The sequence below is a fragment of the Centruroides vittatus genome, unplaced genomic scaffold, assembly GCF_030686945.1.
Source record: "Centruroides vittatus isolate TY-2023 unplaced genomic scaffold, ASM3068694v2 contig_890, whole genome shotgun sequence".
In the NCBI taxonomy this organism is placed as follows: Eukaryota; Metazoa; Arthropoda; class Arachnida; order Scorpiones; family Buthidae; genus Centruroides; species Centruroides vittatus.
Genome location: NW_027122581.1, coordinates 206,972 through 227,218, shown reverse-complemented (window position 1 = coordinate 227,218; position 20,247 = coordinate 206,972). Strand labels below are relative to the sequence as shown.

General features: G+C 32.5%; 2 protein-coding genes across 8 annotated transcripts in view; one reads left to right on the top strand and one right to left on the bottom strand.

Moving 5' to 3' along the window:
- Positions 1–2,468: 2,468 nt before the first annotated feature.
- On the top strand, positions 2,469–19,686 carry LOC136983883 (WD repeat-containing protein 55). The gene is made up of 8 exons (XM_067280758.1): positions 2,469–2,598; positions 4,839–4,987; positions 9,921–10,106; positions 16,075–16,147; positions 16,235–16,341; positions 16,426–16,525; positions 16,589–16,758; positions 19,296–19,686. Exons 1-8 carry the CDS (start codon positions 2,572–2,574, stop codon positions 19,546–19,548), a joined length of 1,065 nt encoding a protein of 354 aa, XP_067136859.1. The 5' UTR covers positions 2,469–2,571; the 3' UTR covers positions 19,549–19,686.
- The window catches only part of Cyfip (Cytoplasmic FMR1-interacting protein Sra-1), a 70,652-nt gene continuing 69,945 nt past the window's right edge, over positions 19,541–20,247 (bottom strand). For all 7 annotated transcript variants that reach the window (XM_067280751.1, XM_067280755.1, XM_067280752.1 and 4 more), the window contains 2 exons: positions 19,986–20,133; positions 19,541–19,917 (listed from right to left, as the gene is read on the bottom strand). In XM_067280751.1, the coding sequence (XP_067136852.1) occupies positions 19,708–19,917; positions 19,986–20,133 (358 nt within the window). In that variant the 3' untranslated portion in view covers positions 19,541–19,707. The remainder of the gene's footprint in view (positions 19,918–19,985; positions 20,134–20,247) is intronic.

Genomic DNA, 20,247 nt, shown 5'->3' with positions numbered 1-20,247 from the left:
TTTCGATCATTCGAATAAATGATTCCATATCGAATGCCATATTTATATTCTCTCTTTCTTCTATTTTCACAACGAACTGTGTTGAACTGTGCGCCAAGTGGTTCTATTTTCTCACGTGACTATCAGATGAACTGTTATTGGCTGATAGAAACGCGTCTTCGCGACGGTCGCCGCAAAAGATAAAATTCAACCAGCTTTTGCGGCACGAGAAAAGCGACACAAAATCGAGAAAAAGTGACGTCATTCTGCCGCTTTTCCTTGCCGCACCGCACGTGTGCATCTTCCTTTAATATTTGAGAAAGATACTCATCAACAGAGACATCTTCTTTTTTACAGGTGTTTGATATGGAGATTTTAGCTCAGATAGGCTCTTTCTCCGATTAGACATGTGTATATTATCGCTACGCGACCGAAGAGCCAGTCGTATATCGAACGGCCTAAACGCACGCGCGTGAAATAGTGCCTTCCGGGAGGATTTTTATAGGGCCTCTTATTCAGTCGTTATTGGCTAGGAGAAACCCGAAAAACTCCTAGCAGCCTGCCTGTCCGAGTCGCGGCGCGAACCCACGACCGAACTTCCCAGTGTTCAGGGTCTGGTCACCACCGATGAGCGGCAATGGAGACCACTCGGCCACTGACATAATCTCTTACAAAGCTTTTATAATTTTGCCTTTGAGAAGCAGCGACTTAATGACAAAATATAAACTATTATTTATAAACTAAAAAATTTGAAATATGAAATCGACGAAGAAGTGATCATAACTGAGATATTGACTATTTTGCCTGACGAGATTAAGGTGTTAAAAATAGCCTGAGATTCGACAAATAGAGATGAAAAAACCTTTTCGAACTTGATAGCTAGATTGACAGCAGAAGAATTAATCAAACTGATCTAAGATTACTCCGATCGTTCGAATCGTGTATACAGACGAACTACAGCGATCTGATCAATCTCTATCCGCGTATATAAACGCCATTTAGGATCAACCGGATCGCGATCAAACTAATCCGAACAGAGGGTAGGATCGTTTGAATCGGATAAAAAATATTAAATATGGCGACTACCACGGTTAAAGTCAAGATTATAGTTGATGGCAAAAAAATGTGTTTAACAGTCGACGATAAAGTGTACTGTATTTAGAACTTATAAATGGTAAGTAAAAACATCATTATTAAAATATCCGATAAACTGAGATAAAAAAAAAAAAATAAGTATAGAGACAATTTTGTGAGATTGTACGACAAGAATGCATGGCGTGCACTCTCCCATTTTGCCGTTTTGTGAGCAAATTTATTCACAGTATAAATACGATTCGATCCTATTTGTATACTTTCTGTCAACTAAAACACATAACAGAAGCGATTTGTATCACGCGAAAAAGACTGACTCGATCTTACAGATCGATCCATCTGAAACGAAAAGTATATGCTCCTCTAGCTATTTCATGACGTTACGTGGCAAGATCGTGCAGAAGAGTGGAAAGTGACGTTGGGAACCAAAGGCAGTGTTTTGCAATGCCGTCCAGCGTTTCCAGATTGGAGATTTTTAATCGACTGAGAAAATTTAGGGAATTTTTTGGGATGACTTTTTCACTTTAATCTTTTTTCAGTAGACTAAAAACAAATATGACAGAACTTGTGAAACACTGTGTAACACGTAATTATTCATTAAAAATTATTCAAAAATGATTCCTATTGCTAACAAGGGGAGGGCCAGACGTCCGGGTCTCCGATTCGAACGAAACTGGTAAGCACGTAGCCTTAAACACAAGCAGCTTCTTGTCCAAATAATATAATCCACTTTTCAAGCGTTTCCAAAAATTGGGCCTCTGAAAATTTAGTGTGCAGTTTATGAGTTTTTGGAAGTTTCATGTCTCTTGTGGCTACAACCGAGTGGTTAAGACGCAAGGCACTGAAGTTAGAGGATATAGGTTCAAACTTCTTGAATTTTAGTTTAGCTTTGTTATGTGCAACGTTATTATTTTACCGCATTATTATTACTATTATTATTTTTTACGTTTAAAGAGTATAAAACAAGAAATTAAAAATTGTGACGTCATTTTCTGCTTAGCGAAAACAAGACTCGGTAGATTTAATTCTTTAACGTTGTTAAATAAAAAATTTAAAAAAGATAAACAGCTGAATCGAATCCGGGTGGCACCCTCTGAAATTTTCTGGAGGATAGGCTGTTCCGGCCAGATCCCTCATCATCTGCCCGTCCCATTGTGGACTTGACCGAACCAATGGGATTGCTAAAAAGGCCCTCTTAATGACCACAGGGCCGAAAGAGTTAAAAGAACCGGCCTTGAAGTCATAAATTATTTACGTAATAAATTAATGATAATACATGTAGTTTGATATTATAATTTTATAATATTTAATTATTAATATTAATATTCGATTTATTTTTTAAATTAATATTTAGTAAAAATTCTTATGAATTTTAAAGTGAGCTTAATCTAATTCAGATGGCGCTGTTGAACTTTATTTCTGGCCACGGAAGAAAGGTTGGAACACGTGTTTAACATGGTGCAATAGACAGATTCGAAGTTTTATAAGAATTTTATCATCATGAGCGATTCCGATTCTGTCGATACGGTAAGAGATCCAAGTGTACTTTAAAATTGTAGTCTATCATTTTTTAAACATATACTGTACTTCACAATATCACTTATTCACAATGATTAAACAAAAGATTGCATATAAAGTCAACGGAAATGGTCAAGAGTTTTAGAATCTCTTGAAAACATACAGATGGTTTATTCAAAATTAACACATTTCTAAAAGCCAAATATTCATCTTCAGAGATCTCTTATTAGCTAGAAAGTTATATTACAAATTTGCTGTTTTGATTTTAATTAAACAGAGGTCATTATTAATGCATTTTCCGTTATTCTGTAAATTAACAAAATAAAAGCAGCAAAACTAATGTAATTATTTTTTTTTAGTCACCTAACAAGAGTGACAACATTTCTCTTGATCATACTGTAATTTCTACTAATTTTGAATGTATTTGTTTTATTATATTTTCAAATTTTAATCTGAAGACACTTAAACTAACAAAAATGAAAGTATTCGTTGGATTTTTGATTTCTTTTGATAATTTGGAAAAGTATCATAAATAAAACTTTAAAGAATGGCACACACCAGCTGCTATGATATAACTTATAACCAGTGGTGATATTCAGCAGGTTTGCACAGATTCGGCCGAACCCGTTGTTAAAATTTTCAGTTTTTCCGAACCTTGTTAAACACGCGGAACTTTTTTAGTGGTTTTGTTTTTTTAAAAAAATATATTAAAATATACGTATTATACTCTGTAATACTACTAAACTAGAGCCTTATACCCCGTTTGCACCGAGCATTTCAATCTAGATTGTGAGCAAGGTCGGGGACTATGTCTTGGTGCGATCTCTCTCCACCGTTTCAATCTCGACCAAAACGAGGTTTAATCGCGATCGATTAAAGAGAGTTCTTGAAACTAGATCCAGTCATAAGAGAGATCCCACAATCTCACGCGTGCGAGATAATACAAGATGGCTGTGGAACACGTGTCGGGCTATGGACAGCGAAATAAAAAGGAAACTGTATTTCGAGAGACGATGACATGTGTCTACTAAGAGTAGTGCGATTCGGAGTGAAAAATTTCTCTGCCTAAAAATAAAAAAAAAAAAAAATGGTCGACAGCACTAATATACTATTGTTACCTGGTCTTCGCCCAGGGCTCGTTACGTTCCAAATACGCCACTGATTGTTAGATATATCACAAGAAAAAGTATTGTATTTATTTCTAGCCAAAACTTCCATTTCATTTGTCGGTGATTGTCTAAAAGGGAAAAATTTTCTGCTAGCGAACCCTTTGTTAAATATTTCGAATATCACCACTGCTTATAACACTACAACGGTTAAAGTGTACCTAGGTTAACCCAATGGCAGCGCTTTGGTTAGGTTAAGTACATTTTTAGTAGACGTTTCCTTTTTTTTCTTTTGTTCAAGAACTACCATGAATCAATAACTAGTGACGTTAAACACTGGGCGGCCTGCTGGCGGCTCCCCTCCGGGAGGAGTCTGTCGGGGCACGAACAATCGGAAGTGCCGCCATTGGGGTTACTACACTTTAACCACTACAACTATATTATATCACATACTTAATGCAGCATCGAATAAATGAAGCTCACACACTGTATATAGTTTATAGCACACTATAAGTTGTGTGGAAAGCTTTTATAGCATTATATATATATATATATATATATAGTGCTGTTATATATTATAGCAGCCAATGTATGTCAGTCTTTGGTCATATTAAATTGGCATATTATTAAATGTTTTGGCAAGAAAGAAAAATTCTTTATTCATCATTTGAGGTTATGTCCAGTTCTGGCTTTCTGTACTGTTTGCTAAATCACAGAATGCCCGAATTGGATATGTAGTGATATCGGACCTTCTCGTCCTCGCTCACTTGCGGTTTGGTCGGAAAGGGTGCAATCCACCTACACGCGGTAATAAAGGGTTGTAAAAGGGGATAATAAATATAGACAAATAACCATAAAAGGAAGGGAGAGAAAAGGCGGGGAGGGGGACAGAGAGAGGAGTTTGGGACACAAGAGAGAGAGGAAGGACGAAGTGGTGGTCCCTGAGTCTAGATTAAAGTTATTTTGTGTGGAATATCTGATAGTTTTTGATTTTGTGAGATGAACCGACGGGGTGGAATCCGCTGTTTCAGAACGGGTTCCCTACAGGATATAAGTAAAATTAAAACATTTTACAATTTTATAATATAATGTACGTAAAATATAATTTCTATATTGCAATACAAATCTTTTTGATTAAAATAGGATGTGGAAGAGACTGTGTGTGAAAGATTGGAAAATGGAGATGGAAAAGCTCCGGATGACATTGAATTTGACGATGTTGTTGTCGACATCTCTCTTCATCCATCGAAAGATGTTATTGCTGCTGGAACAATGGATGGTGACATTTTTGTGTAAGTTTACAAATATTAAGTTAAATATTCTGAGTTGAAGATTATTAAATGTTTCTCAAATTTCAAGTTATAATGGTAACTATATAATTGTATATATGTATATACAGTAAAACTTCTCTAACTCGAAGCTCCAACGGGCAGGAAAAAACTTCAAGTTAGAGACGATTTGAGAGACAGAACAATAGAGTAAAAAATGCTGATTTTGATTAATTTGTATTTTTACTTCTCTTCATTATTTAAAAAATCTTTGATTGTTTGTTTCATTTTAAACAGCTTGCATAATGCCTTTCAGCAAAATGTTTAATGTAACTAATAGAATCAAACAGTTTGCAAGTACATGTTGTTGAGATAAAGCATCATGTAGTCTCTCATTTTGGACTGGAACGTTTCTGAAAATTGGTGTTGGAGAGTAGATACAACTGTCTGATAATTAGGATCACTCTGGATAGTAAAAAATATTAAAATTCAAGTCAGGAAAGTTGAAATTACATAAATCGGTGTTGGGGGACCATGAAAAACTTTGACTTGGGAAAAATCTAAGTTAAGAAATGCAAGTTGAGATGTTAAATCCCTATGCTATTCTATTGAGACCTACCAAGTGCTTTGTTTTCTTCAAGTTAAAGATGTTTGAGTTAGAGTAGTGTTACTGTATCTATATATATATAATCAAGACGAATTGATAATAATAATAATAATAATAATAATAATCAGCGCAGAGCCCAAACGGTTAGGAGTTGAAAGTTGAAATTTGGTACACAGTTAGAATATGTCATGAGAACGCACACTAAGAAGGGATTTTTCGAAATTCCTCCCCACGGGGGAGAGGGACAGGATTAAGGCTTAACACTTCCATCAACAATGGAATTGCTAAGAGAAAGCGACGTGCGAGACACAGATGCAGTTTTTCTCATTTTTGCAGGGAAATCGAACATATTTTTAGACCCATCTAAAAATTCTCTAATTAGTCTGGAAACAGGGGAACCCAATTCTTGCATTCTGTGAAAATGGGTAAGGTTGACTATAATGTAATAATCTTAATCTTCACTATCGTTACTTTTGCTCGAACAATGCCGGACCTACCTGCTAGTTTAAAATAATTTATTTAGTAAATGTTAAGTCACATATTTGAAAAGAATTGGGTTAATGTGAGCCTTGGTATACAAACTGGCGGCACTTCTGGTAATCTCGATGGCAAGTGTTTTTAGAAAAGAAATGTAGACTGTGCTGATAGTAATGATGCCTTCATATGCAAATATCCATAAAAAAATTCCGTTGAGGAAACATGAGGAATAATGTGAATTTCGAATTTTGGTTACGATGTAGATGGATTATGCACGTTGTTAATTTTTTAAAGTGTCTGTGTTTTTTTAAAGTTGTACAATTTACTCGAAGTCTAAAGTTATCAAGGAGGAAAGTTTGTCAATGGTAATTAACATGTTAAACGTGTCCTTAATGTGTTTAATGCATGTTAAATGTCATAAAAGCGTATTAAAGGTGTGTTAACATTGTGTAAGTGAGGTAAAAATTTTGTAAAGGGTTTATATGTGGTTCAAATGTGCGTTTAAAGTGTGTAAATGTGTTTAAAAGTGTGCAAATGTGAGTTAAATGTGCATTTATAGTGTGTAAATGTGTGTTAAACGTGTTAAATTTGTCATAACCAAGGATATGTAATAGTGATTTCCGACCCGAAAGACAATGTGAACGACACATGGAAGGCTAGGTGGCCGTGGATCGCAGGTGCCACCCTCTGTGGAGACGTTACCTATCGTAGATGAAAAGGCGAGAGATGTGAATCGTAAGACTGCAGTTCTTAAGAGGAGTAAAATTTATGTACAATACAGGCAAATTTTGTTTGAACCACTGATGTATAGAATCTCGTAATTCACTTCGTCCATGCGTCGATTGAATTTATAGGTAGTATGAGACTTTTTTATTTTTCGTTTCTGGTCCAAGAGTAGGAGAAGTAACCAAAAGCAGGGAAAAAAGTAAGTAGCAAATTTACGTTTTAAAAATGTTTTAGTTTTAAAAAAAGTTTAAATATAGGTGCATTTAGGTTATTGTCGACTGTCCCCATTTTGTATACCTAGGCTCACATTAACCAAGAATTGAATTTATAATGTGGGTAAGAAGACAAACATGTCAAAATATCTGTATATATACATCATTTTTAATTTTTACTCTTGAATATATTATGAACACAGTAAACAATATTAATATGCATACAAAATGTTTTAAATCTAATGTAAAGTATTGCTAAGGTTAATAAACTGTATCTCTACAATGAAAACTTGTGCACACTCTTAATGCATTCTTTATATCTTGTTGCGTTATATCACATGCAAACTACATAGTAAATAAAACGTTGTTAATGGTTTATTTATGTTGGTTACAAAATAGTTTTGGAGATAATCCTTGGAAACAAATATAGTTTGAGAAGTTTAAATACAAAGAAAGAATATTGATATGAATAAGGTAATGAGTTATTGGCCAATTAAATTTATGAGTTCATCCATATGTATCTTCTTATTTGGAACTAAACATTCATACTGTATAAATTTCAGTGTAAAGTTTGAATTGCATGTTAACATTTTTATTGCTGATAGTAACCAATTAATCAGGGTATTGACCATTTTCTTTCCAAGTACAGTGGAACCTCACTTAACGAGCATAATTTGTTCCAGAATATTACTTGTAATGCAAAATACTTGTTAAGTGAAACAATTTTTCCCATATAAATTAATGTAAAATACGATAATGCATTCTATGTCGAAAAAAATGCTCAAATGTTTCATGTATAATGTTATGTAAAGAAAATTGTACAATATACATTGTTAAGGAGTGTGAATCATCATCTTTTCTTCTATGTGAATGAACCAACCTGGAATGCAAATTCAATTTGTAGAAAACAAAAAATTCAAAATTTAATTTGGAGTTGGTCATTAAATTTAATACAAGATGGCAGCATAACTGTCTACCTCTAGTCAAATTATTTAATTTCTAATATTTAATTATAGCCTTTACATAGCCCAAGAATTTGGCATATCATTTGGTGTGTTTATTATATAATGGGCTATGACTGTTGATATTTATATGTAATATGTCTCAACACAAGTTTGGAAAAATGTGTGATCACAAGCAACACTAAGATGCTAGCGGAATGAGTGCTGAACACAGACTGATGTAACATGCACACGATCTGGGACTTCCCCTCTTCTCGTCACTCGTTATGCAAAACATCACATTAGGAACAGTGTACCAGGTACTCCAGTTTGCCAGGTTTTGTAAAATAATTATATTATATAAACATTTTGGTCTCAGAACCATTACATATTGGGTCACGTGAGCAAAAAGTTTTAGAAACACTAGTTTGTACACTGTAGAGATGAATAATCCTATTGATGGAAAACTTATTCTTTTTATTGAAAATTAAAGTGCACATTTGATTCTTCTCACTCTGAAAGCTATAACAGTTCAATTTTTACTATCACATACAACTTCTAGATTGCAACCTTTAGATCATAGAATCATTCTTTGAATGATTTCCTGATCTAAAGACATGAGATTATGATACAGAAAGATGTTGCATGTCATTGAAGATGGATTATATGATTTTGGAATGAACTTGCTCAATGTAATGCAAATGATTAACCACTTGACAGTGAGGGACAGATATATCCGTTAAATTATTTTGGGGGTATCGCCAAAAACTACCCCAAAAAATTATTCACATAAAAAATGAATTATGTAGCAATAAAAAAAGACTTTTCTTTACTAGACTGTTTACAAAATCTTTTTCCAAAATGGTAATGAGAAAAAATGCATGAAAAAATACTTTAAAAATTTCCAGCCATTGCATCCTATGTAGACTCATTTCTTGTTGAATCTGTTGTCTATGATGGGGATAGAATATACCCCAGATGAATTCTATTGATACAGTCATTGGCTTTTCATAATAATACAGTTGATTTCTCATGTAGGAGATACTAATTTGGTTTGTTTTCACAATTTGTTTGTATATCCTAGAAAGATGTTGATTAAACCTGATGACTTTGTGGGTTTTAGATTTGTCCTTAGATGTATAATGATTTCAAAATCTAGCCTATAGAACAGGTTGAAAATGTTTGTTATGGTTAATAAATAATTCTCAATGGGATAAGGTGTTATGAAGTTGAAAAGCATATAGCTGGGTATTAATTAAGATTTAAAAATCATCAAAAACGTTTTTTTTTCGTTATTTTTAGTAAGTGTAATTTGTGCTGGATATTTCTGGTATAGTTATGTGCATTGGACTTAATCCAGTTGTACGTAGTATTTATTTATTGTTAATTTGTGATGCTTTGAATAAATCAGAATATGTTGACTATATTGAAAAAAGATTGGGAGAAACAAAGACTGAGGAAACAATGAAAAAGTGTCATTTTCATCACTCCTTGAAGATTTTGACAATGATCTAAGTATCTGTGGATATTTATTTGTCTGAAAACAATATCATTGCTGAAGTAAAGAACCAAGTACAAAAAACAAGCAATGAAAATGAAGAAGAAATAAATCCTGTTAACAACAAATATCCTGCTTCCTCTACATTGGGCTTGCACTTTTAATGGGTAAACTAAATCAGTCATAAAACAAGTTCTTTTAGAGGTGATTGATGGCATCAAAAACATTTTTATCAATAATTCATTGCTTCTTGCTCAACAACCTCATCTTAACAGACTTTTTTTCACTGATAGTGTTAATTTTATTTTGTACATATACATATCTAAAAGTAATAAAACACAACATATTTAAGTTTAACTATATTGATTGTATTTAGTATAATAATTGTGTATATTGTCTGTTAATCATTTTAATGCAGTAATTGAGAATCATGAAGCAGTATGTTTTAAAATATTAATATTCTAAAACATTAATATTTGACACTTTTTTATTTTAGATATTCCTATTCAGAAGAGGGCCCAAATCACGAATTGATAACATTAAACCATCACAAGAAATGCTGTCGAGCTTTGAGTTTCTCTCATGACGGTAATCTTTTGTTCAGCACATCCAGGGACAAATCAATAAAAATAGTTGACATGAATGCAGGGTCATTGAGTCACAAAATAATTAAAGCCCACGAGTAAGTACAGATCATAATTAAATTGCATTTAATATTATTTAAATAATAACATTTTTACTTTCCTGGCTGTTATGTATACGAACAAGAGAAAATATTGGAAATTGCAAAAAACTCAGAGGGTCAAATTCAACAAAACTCCCAAGTTTTGAGACCTCTTGAACCCAAAACTGTCAAAAAAACAGAAAAAAATCCATCGGTGTGTGTGTGTGTGTGTGTTTTTTTTTTTTTTTTTAGAAATAAGTGCACCATTCCTATGGAAGTATAACACTGAGAAATATATAAACCAAAAATGGTACAAAATAATAATAAAATAAGTGTTCTGCTTTTAGTGAAAACTGAGACGCTAGTCTAGAAATTAGAAATTATAAGTAGTCTTTTCTTCCATATTTCTTGAACTTAGTTGTGAAAAGCATCAAACAGTGGCTTCTGAACTAGCTTGTCGAGTGTTCATGGCCACCTGAAACCAAGAGTAAAGATTTCTAATTTCAGAATAAATCTATTTTGTTCATAAATTGAACAATGATAGATTATGTGGTTGATGGTGTCAGGGTTTCCTGTAGAACAAAGGCAAAAGGCAGTTTCTGCATGGTTATACATAGTCAGGTAGCTTCTAAAATTACCATGCTCGGTAAGTAGTTGAGCAGTAGCAAACGTTAATTCTCCAAGTGGTGATAATAACCGGCATTCAACACTAAGAAAATAGTCTTGTTATTCTACTGGTTTTACTTCTCAACCATTGTTGATTCCACTTTTGTATAGCATTGTTATGAATAAAATTTTTAAGACTGCTTTTTGAGAGAGAGATGTGAGTGTAGTCCAAGTCATTGTCCTTTGAAAAAGCCAACCTTGAGGCTGTCTTTGTCTCAAGGTTGGCTTTTTCATTTCCTAATAAGCTAGGACAAATATAAAAATTATTTACAAGGTTTTTAATATGGTGTTGAATATATGTAATTTTATTGCTATTGCAATTTGGATTTAGTAAAGCTTTTAGAATAGACTGTGAATCACTGTATATGTTGATATAGTATTGTTAGGTAGTAAAGTGGCCCACTATACAGCTTGGTAGACAGCATCTTCTTCAGCTTGATAGATGGAGGTATGTGGGGGGTATCTATGCCTTTTAACATGTTTAGGGCAAAATTTGTCAGCTTGGAGGTAAATACAGTACTAGAGCCAACATGAGAGAGGCTTTTGGACCCATCTGTATAGATACCGATGTCTACCTAGTTATCCATTGGGGAGGCAGATGTCCCTGGTGATGAACTTGTTTGCAGTGTGATAATCAGAGATAGTGGGATGATTGCTATGTGGTAACATATAAACAGCTAAAGAAAGGAGTAGTGACCATTGTTGCTCTTAATTTTTGTTGTTCTGATGTAATAGTTTAGGATCTTTTCTTCAATACATAGAGGCCAAGGAAGGTGTTCTGCAAGTATCAGAGAGGAATTAGTAGAAACAGTTCTATAGCACTTTGAAATTCTGATGGTAAACTGCCTTTGAAGAGAGAATAATTTACTCCCTACTGAAATTTTACAAATTACATGACCCTAGCTAGAGGCTACATCATTGGTTGTATTGCACCATTATATAAGATTTTACAAACTTTGTAATTTAGTATCCCAGGTGCACCTAACACATTTTAGCAACATGTAGTTTACTAAGTTAACAACTGCTACTTTATGTATAATGTTATGCATGATTTAATGCAGTGTTTATTTTTGTGTAGTTTACTTTTTTGGCCTTAGCCAAGATGTAATCAATATGGTAATGGAATGTGAGTTTTGTATCAAGGATTACTCCCAAGTACTTTTGCCGATCTACCCTTTCGATTGAGTTTCCATTTAATTAATAATATCTTAGGGTATGAAAATTTGTATTTGTTGGTGAAAAGCATGGCTTTGGTCTTATGAGTACTGAATTGGAGTTTGTTTAGATAGGCCCATTTGGAAGCTATATTCAACATTTCATTTAGCTTATTTTCTGAAAACTGAGTGTCCTTATGTTAATGCACAATAACAAGGTCGTCTGCATAGGCTCGAACATTTATTGCGCTTTGTCTCGATTAGCTTTCAGTAATGAGTTCACTACTTGATTCCATAAAAAAAAAGGAGATAGAACACCACCTTAAGGGCAGGATTTAGTTAGGAGTTTATCGATTGAGTGGTCATGGTAAGACAGATCGATTTTTCTATTAGTTAGAAGAAAGGAGACCAACATGACGGTCTAGGTGGGAGAGCTCATTGATAATGCTGGATATGTGTGTGTGTACTGGCATCTATTTTGTTTAATATCTCAGAGTGGGGTAAAGATTGAGAAATGAAATTTGGCATAGGAGCTTGTGTATAAGGGGTATTGGTGCTACAGTAGAGCATCGATTATCTGACCCCCGATTAACCGGCTTATCGGTTAACTGACCGCGTTCTAGTCGGCAAATTCAAATGTCCGCTAGTGATGTGGCACTACAATATTTGGTTATGTCTTGGCTACTTTAATATTATTTTTGTTAAATTTTTGCATGTTTTAGCTGGCAGCACTGGCTCAACCATGAAAGGGAGACTAGTATTTAAACTAGGCCTAATACACTATACTAATAATGTATTTTTTCATACTTTTTGGTTATCCGACCAACTCCAATCCCCAATTAAGTCGGATAATCGATGTCTACTGTATTCTGATGGTTAATGGTCAGGGGGGTGGGGAAATAGAGGAAAGTTGTGAAATATCTAAGAGGGGTAGGACTTAATGAAGATTTTACTTGTTATTAGCATATATGATTTTTTATAACACTCATCTCTACCGTCAAAATTGAGCTTTTTGCCATTTTATAATAAATAATAATATAAAAAGTTTTTATAACAAAATCTCATAACAGATGGCACCACATGCAATTTTATTTATTGTTTAATAATATATTTTTTTAAGTAGAATTTTATAACAGCTTGGAAAATTATGCAAGTAGTTGCTGGATTTTTTTATCTTTGACGAGAAATCTCGTGTATAAATTTTACTAAAAATCAAATGAGAGTCAATTTATTTATAATACCATAAAAAATGATATGAAACAATTTTGTAACACAGTTGTTTCCCATTTGCACATTTTACTTTGAAAATACATGTTTAAAAGTAATATAGTAGTTAGGGTAGTTGCACCAGTAAATGGCTGATTAAGCACCTTGATAAAGAGATTTGTATATAATCACTCAACAAACAGACATTTAACATAAGTAATGGTCATTGCTGGTTACCAAGAACTCGCACTACTCATTCAAAGAGTGAATTTATAATTTTCTGTAATATTTATTAAATTCATGACACAATGTTTTTAAAATTTAAAAAGTTAGTTTTAGAAACTGGTTTTGATGATTGTTGCTTGTGTTTTCTGACAACATTTCTCCACTGACATTTAAGCTGCCAAAAAATTGCAACATTACAAGGCTGGATAATATGAGTTGCATTTGGCAACTCATATTATCCAACAAAAAAAGGACAATTCTTTTATTATTTCTCATATTATGACAAAAAAGGAGAATTCTTTTCTCAACACAAAAATTATACAGTTTTTCATTTATATGGAATTTATGTCCATCAAGAAGCAATAATACATGAAACTGGATATTCTTATCCAGAAGCCGGGTCTAGAAGACATTTGCCAACATATTCATAAAATGTGGCACTTATCATCCATCCTGAATCACTTCTGCCTACAGCAAAGCCATCTGGAACTGAATCTGCAATATACCTTGGAATTCTTTTGTATGGGAACACTTATCATAGGATCCACTCACAGGCCACTTGCAGAAAAATTACACAAAACTTAAGAAAAACTGATACAGTTTTTCTGCTCCTCATGCAATGTTATAAAAGTTCTTATATGTTTTAGGTCCCAGAAGTTTGCCAGTTTTTGGACAAAATAACACCCCTGTTTCATCTGCATTGAAGATATGGGAAGGATTTTGCAGAATATCACTTGCATATTCTCTCAAATAATTATCTAATTCTTGAAACCAATTTCTTATCATCTCTTCTGAAACTATTGCTCGAGCTTTGGATATCACTTCTGTATTCTTTACTGCTACATTAGGGCATCTTTTTAGAAAAAGCTTTATCGCCCAGGAAAAAAAATGGCTAATCATTAAATGAGTTCTTTCATTTCATATCTTTTATAACTTTCTGAACTATCTTTTACTTCATCAGGATGCATGGGAAAACCCAATTTGGCTTTCCCAATAATCCATTTCTTCAACCTGTCTTCCTCTGCTTTAATGTTGCTGCGGGGCCCATTTTTCACTCCATGTAATTTATTTATTAAAGTTCCTTTTGGAATGTTAAATTTTTTGCTAGCCTTATTAGCACTCATTTTATTTTCACCTACTGCTTCTACAGCTGCATACAAATCATCTTCACTATATTGAAAAAGTCTGTAGGCTTTCATCTTTTTATTTATTTCATCTGCCATTTTGAATTTATCTGAATAAAAATAAATTCAAATGTCTTTAATGTGCAGCAATGAATGACCACATAATTTTGAACCATGGCCATTCGCTCATACATTAGTATGAAACAACATTCACAGATTTTGAATTCTGTGCTCAGAAATGAAAATAACGCATGTTACTTTATTACCATTAAATGACCAAAGTGTTCCTTCACTGGAGAAGAATCACTTTTCAGATCCAGTGAGTGACTACCCCCCTATCTACACACCTTTAAAGGATAGTTTTAGTACAAAAATTAATTCTATTTCTTTACTCAATGCTTAGGAAAATCAATAAATAATTATTTTAAAATGCTGCTACAGTAAGACCCTGCTTAACGCTGCCTCAATTAATGCTGATTTGATATAACACATTCTACTCGAAGCCTGAAAAAAAGCTCAAAATTGATGCTGATTCAAATTATCATGGAATTTCATTGATTATTCCCAAACACAAATCAATCAGCAAAAGCTGTTAATTTGTCATAGCACTGTACTTTTCTTAAAGCTATGTTTGTTTGGTGCAATTTTGGAAAAAAATATAACACATGGATGCAACAGGCAATATCGACTTCACTTGGCAACTGATAAATGCATGAACAAAGTGTGGAAGAAGTTATGGCTGAAGGTATCCAAAAATTCTCAATGAGAAGAGCCTATTGCTGTATTGTTAGGTTGACCAAATTGTCAAGCTAATCGATACAGCGAAAAATCGAATTCCAAGGCATATTGCAGATTCAGTTCCAGATGGCTTTGCCGTAGGCAGGACTAGGAGATGTAGACGAACAGGATATTGAGGAGTTACTGCAGGTTTCTGGTGAGTCTTACCAATGACAACCTTCAAGAACTGGCAGAACAAAAAATTCGTGTACAACCCAAAGAATTTCTCTACAGATTTCCTTAGTAAAAGTTCGATAACGTTAACTGAAATCAAATTTTAGCGAATGATCCAGATTTTGAAAGGAGTGCAAAAGCAAATTGAGGCGTTTTGGATGCAATCTTCTGCTCCCAACATTTGCTTCAGGAAAGAAAAAAAGTGACAAATTAAAACTACACGATTTTATTGCAAATAAAAAAAACAACAAGAATTTCAGACAGGCCTTTCGTCACAAAATAAACAAACATACGCACACAGAAATGTCAAGTGTGATATTTAACTTATTTTTATATTAATTTGCTTAATAATATAACTTAAAATTAAAGTAAAATTTGTTTATTTCTGACAATATGATCATTCACTGGTGCAACTACTATATATTTTTTGTTCTCAAAATTACGGATTAGTTTGAATATAATTCCCTTCATCAAATTGTAGTATTAATAAATTTGAATCTCTAATATCGATTGTTTCCACATTTATAGCAATCTAATCCATAAGTTCTTTAGTTGTTCTTGCTTATATTAGGAAAAATTGAGATTGTCTTAAGTCTAAGCTTGTATTGCTTATGTTGACTAATGCAAATGAGACATTAATACAGGTTTTTAAATTTTTAGATCTCCTATATATTGTTTACTACCTATTGATGATTATTTGTTAGCCACAGGTGATGACAATGGAAATTTTAAGGTATTTATTAATATTATTATTATTTTACTTTTAAATAAAATATTAAAAATCATACGCTTTCGCTAAATATGTAAATACTTAAATTAGGTTTGGGATTTTAGACGTAAAACAGCCATTATGGAAAACAAACAGTGTGAAGAATACATTAGCGACATGGTCATAGATGAACAACGTAGAATAATAGCAGCTACAAGGTTAGGTTAATTTGCAGAATCTTCTTTAACAATATTTTATGAAATTGAATGGAAAAAATCTATATATATAGATTATTTTTTCAGTGGTGAAGGTACGCTCACAGCATTCAACATACGTGCCAGAAGGATGGAGTTACAATCTGAATTGTTTGATTCTGAATTTCTGTCTGCCGCTGTTGTAAAAGTGAGTTTCAATTCTTCCAAATTTAAAGTTTATTTGAAATTTTGACTCTGGGTTATTTTACAGAATGGCAGAAAAGTATTAGTAGGAACTGGAGAAGGAGCCATTAATATATTTAACTGGGGAGAATGGGGAAACATTAGTGATCGTTTTCCAGGTCATCCAGAATCAGTAGATAGAATAATTGCTATAAATAACAATATAGTATGTACTGGATCAAGTGATGGTAAAATCAGGCAAGTCATAATTTTCAATATCAAAAATTACCAATGTTTATAATCAGCTAGAAAAATAAAAATAATATGTAAACAGTGCTAATAATTAAGATATTTCTTAAATGACTGGACCAAGATATAGCAGTGTCATTAAAACTATTAACTCTGAATTGTACAGCTTCTAGCAAATGTCTTAATTTTTTTTACTGTAGACATAATTCCCATAACTAATTAGCAGCAATAAATTTCACCTATTCAAGACTCAAATGCTACTAGTTACAGGTGTTTACATTTTTATTTTTGAAGTTGTCAAAAATGAAGCAAAAGAAGTGAAAAAAATTACCTAAAACTATGCATGCTTTATCAAACTAGTGGGACAAGTATTAGGAGACATTTCAGATGTGAAACAATGTAAAAATTTATACCAATTTTGCCTAATAGCCAAAATTCAGTATTTAGTTTGTGATGTTATCTGAAGTGAAAGACATTTTCCATTTTCTTGACCATGACAAGATTCGTACAATATAATTTTATACTCATTTATGAGTTTTGATTCACTTTGTCTTTGAAACCATGAAAATATGAGAGGACTAAATTTGATAAATAACCTACAGCCTTTCAAATTAAACTGCAATCACAAATGTACATATATGGAGCAGTGGCTGCTCCCACAGGTGCAAGCTATAGATATGAAAATGCAGTAATTGTTTTTGCTTACTACTAAAAAGTTCACATTCAGTAAAATTGGTAATTTTTTTTTTTAATGACAATGACAAAAAATTAAAATGATGTAGGTTCCATCAATGACAGCTGTGTTCCTACTTGCAATTGCATTTGGATTGTTCTAAAAAAAGTTGAATTCATTAAATTTTAAAGGTTCAAATAGATCTGTAGATCTACAAACATGTGACTTCTAATATTATCATTGTAACTGAAAAACTTTGAAAATTACATAAGCATAATAACAAGAAGTCATAATGTCAAATGATCTGCAAAATTGTATTAATTAAACTATCAGGTGTGTATATCTAAATTAATAGTTCTGGAAGTGAAGATTGGGTGAAGGTCCAGATAGTGTAATTGGCAACAAGTAGAAGTTACTAAAAATTTGAATGTGATTGTCATAGAAATGTTTGCTTCACTAATAAATATACAAACACAAATTACTTAATCATTTAGAAATATATTAACAATTTGTAATGTAAGAATCACTGTGTATCTTATAACAGGAGAGTTAAGAACCATTAAGCATGTAGACTTCCTCTAAATTGTCATTTGTATAGCCGATAATCTACTGTTAATCCTCCACTATATGTAATGCACGAGAATAAGAATGGATGTTGCATTATTGTTCTATTTCTTTCAGATGAAAAAAGCACCATTTATGTCAAAGTTTAAAAATATATTGCTATTACAAGTATACTCTTAATCTTTTAATAATGACTAAAAAACCACAAATCCCATATGAGCAAAATAAACCCTTTGTGCACTAAACAAAAAACATCTAAAATTGTTGATAGAATCTTTTTTACTTTAATGATATGTAAAAATTTCTGCTCAGTGAAAGCCATAAATATACAGATTTTATTAAGTTGAGGAAAAAGTATACATAAACAAAAACACATTCAATCAGAATGTTGGGAAATGTTATAAATATGATGAGTTTTCTTTTACATGAATGATTTAATAAAAACCAAAGGTGCTAAGCTGAGTGAATGGGGTGAATGATCTAAAACTTCCCAGTTATTTTTTGTTCTGCCATCAGTGATACAAGGGTATTCATTATCCCAAAGAATTTCTTCTGGTTGTTTTTTGGCAATGGTACTTTCTAAAATTCATGAAGCATATATTGTTTTGAGTTTTCTTTTTAAGCACTTATTATATGTGATGTTATGTCTTAAATGAGACCAAACCACAATGTTAATAATGTTAATTGTTTACTTCTGAATTCAACAGTGACATTTTGCTTTCCCCCAATAAAACTTTCCTTGCACTTTTATAATACATTTGTTAGAAAGATTTTGTTTATATAGAAAGCTAATGCAAATTGCAAATTTTAAAAAGTTTCTAGAATATAACCATAATGCTGCTAATTAAATAGCTAGGCCTATACATATTTTATGTTATGACTAGCTATCACTAATTGACAGATGATTAGTTGAAATGAAACTGTATTTTACCTAACATTTCATTCTTGTTTCATTTAATTCAACCATATATGACATATAAACTGGTTCTGATTGGCTGTTCAAAAATAATGCATTAATAAAAACCTGGTAATTGAATGCAGGCAAATTTTATGCAGCTTTACTTAAAATGTTAAAAGCTAACAAGTTATGATATAGGAAATTAGTATTAAAAATTCTTCAATGCATTTAAAATCAAACCAATGATATAGATGTAAATTTGTTCAAATCTGAATGCTTGTCTTAAAAGGAAAAAATTTGTGCCTGCATTATTATATTAAAAATTTCCCAAAAACATTATACATATGTATTTTGTTTAAAATGTGATATAATCACTAATTTATTTTATTTATTATTATTTTTTTTTTGTAGGGCTGTGCACATGTTTCCTCATAGGTTTCTAGGAATTGTTGGAGACCATGAAGATTTTCCAATTGAAAGCTTGAGCGTGTCTAACAATAGAAAATATTTGGCCAGTTGTTCACATGACCAAACAGTTAAGTTTTGGAACATTTCTTCTCTAGAAAATGTGCTGGAACATCCAAATGAAAAAGGAAAAAGAAGGAAAACAGATTATCTGTCTTCATCTAAAAGAACAGACTTCTTTGCAGACCTGGTTGAATAAAAACTGTTTATTTAATAACGAATGTGATACAAGCTTACGAGTTTAAAAAAATACTACATGGGAATACTGTCGACCAATTTTATAAAAATGAAAAGTTGGTAGATTCGGAATGTCTTAAATAAATATATAAAAAAACTATATTACATTTGGATTGTGTATTTATTGCACAATTCCTTCTGGTCTCATGTAGATAGTGGTACCTCCTTGGACTGCTGCCAGTGACTGGTGAATGGGTGGTTGGAAACACCTCACATGCTCCACTGGCAAATTATCTGTGTCACTGGTTTTTAGATATTTATTTAATATGGCAAAAATCTGACTGTTTAATACCTGAAACCTTCTAATGCGGTCTACCATTTTCTTTAGAGGCTGAACAAGAGAAAAAATGATAAATTTTTTTTCTGACAATATGCATTAAACAATATTAAATAACTTACAATTCCTTTGACCATTTCATCCTTTCCATCAGCACGCTGCACACGTAAGATATGGTAACAGAAATCCAAAGCCTCAAATCTTCTCTGTTGGCCAAGAAGGGCTATCATGGTACAACCTGCCCAATTCAATCCTTCTCCAAATAATTGTCTGAAAATTACATCACATATTCTTTATTTTCATTCTAGATTATATCTATTAAAGCTATGATGCTGTTTTTCATCAAACATGATACAGAGTTAGATCACCATTCAAAAATTTATG

What these genes read in the sequence shown, in the direction of transcription:
- LOC136983883 (XM_067280758.1), top strand. Translation starts at nt 2,572, where the DNA reads ATGAGCGATTCCGATTCTGTCGATACG. An exon ending in ATGGATGGTGACATTTTTGT is followed by an intron (nt 4,988 to 9,920) that starts GTAAGTTTACAA and finishes TTTTTATTTTAG; the next exon opens with ATATTCCTATTCAGAAGAGG. An exon ending in TCAAGTGATGGTAAAATCAG is followed by an intron (nt 16,759 to 19,295) that starts GCAAGTCATAAT and finishes TTTTTTTTGTAG; the next exon opens with GGCTGTGCACATGTTTCCTC.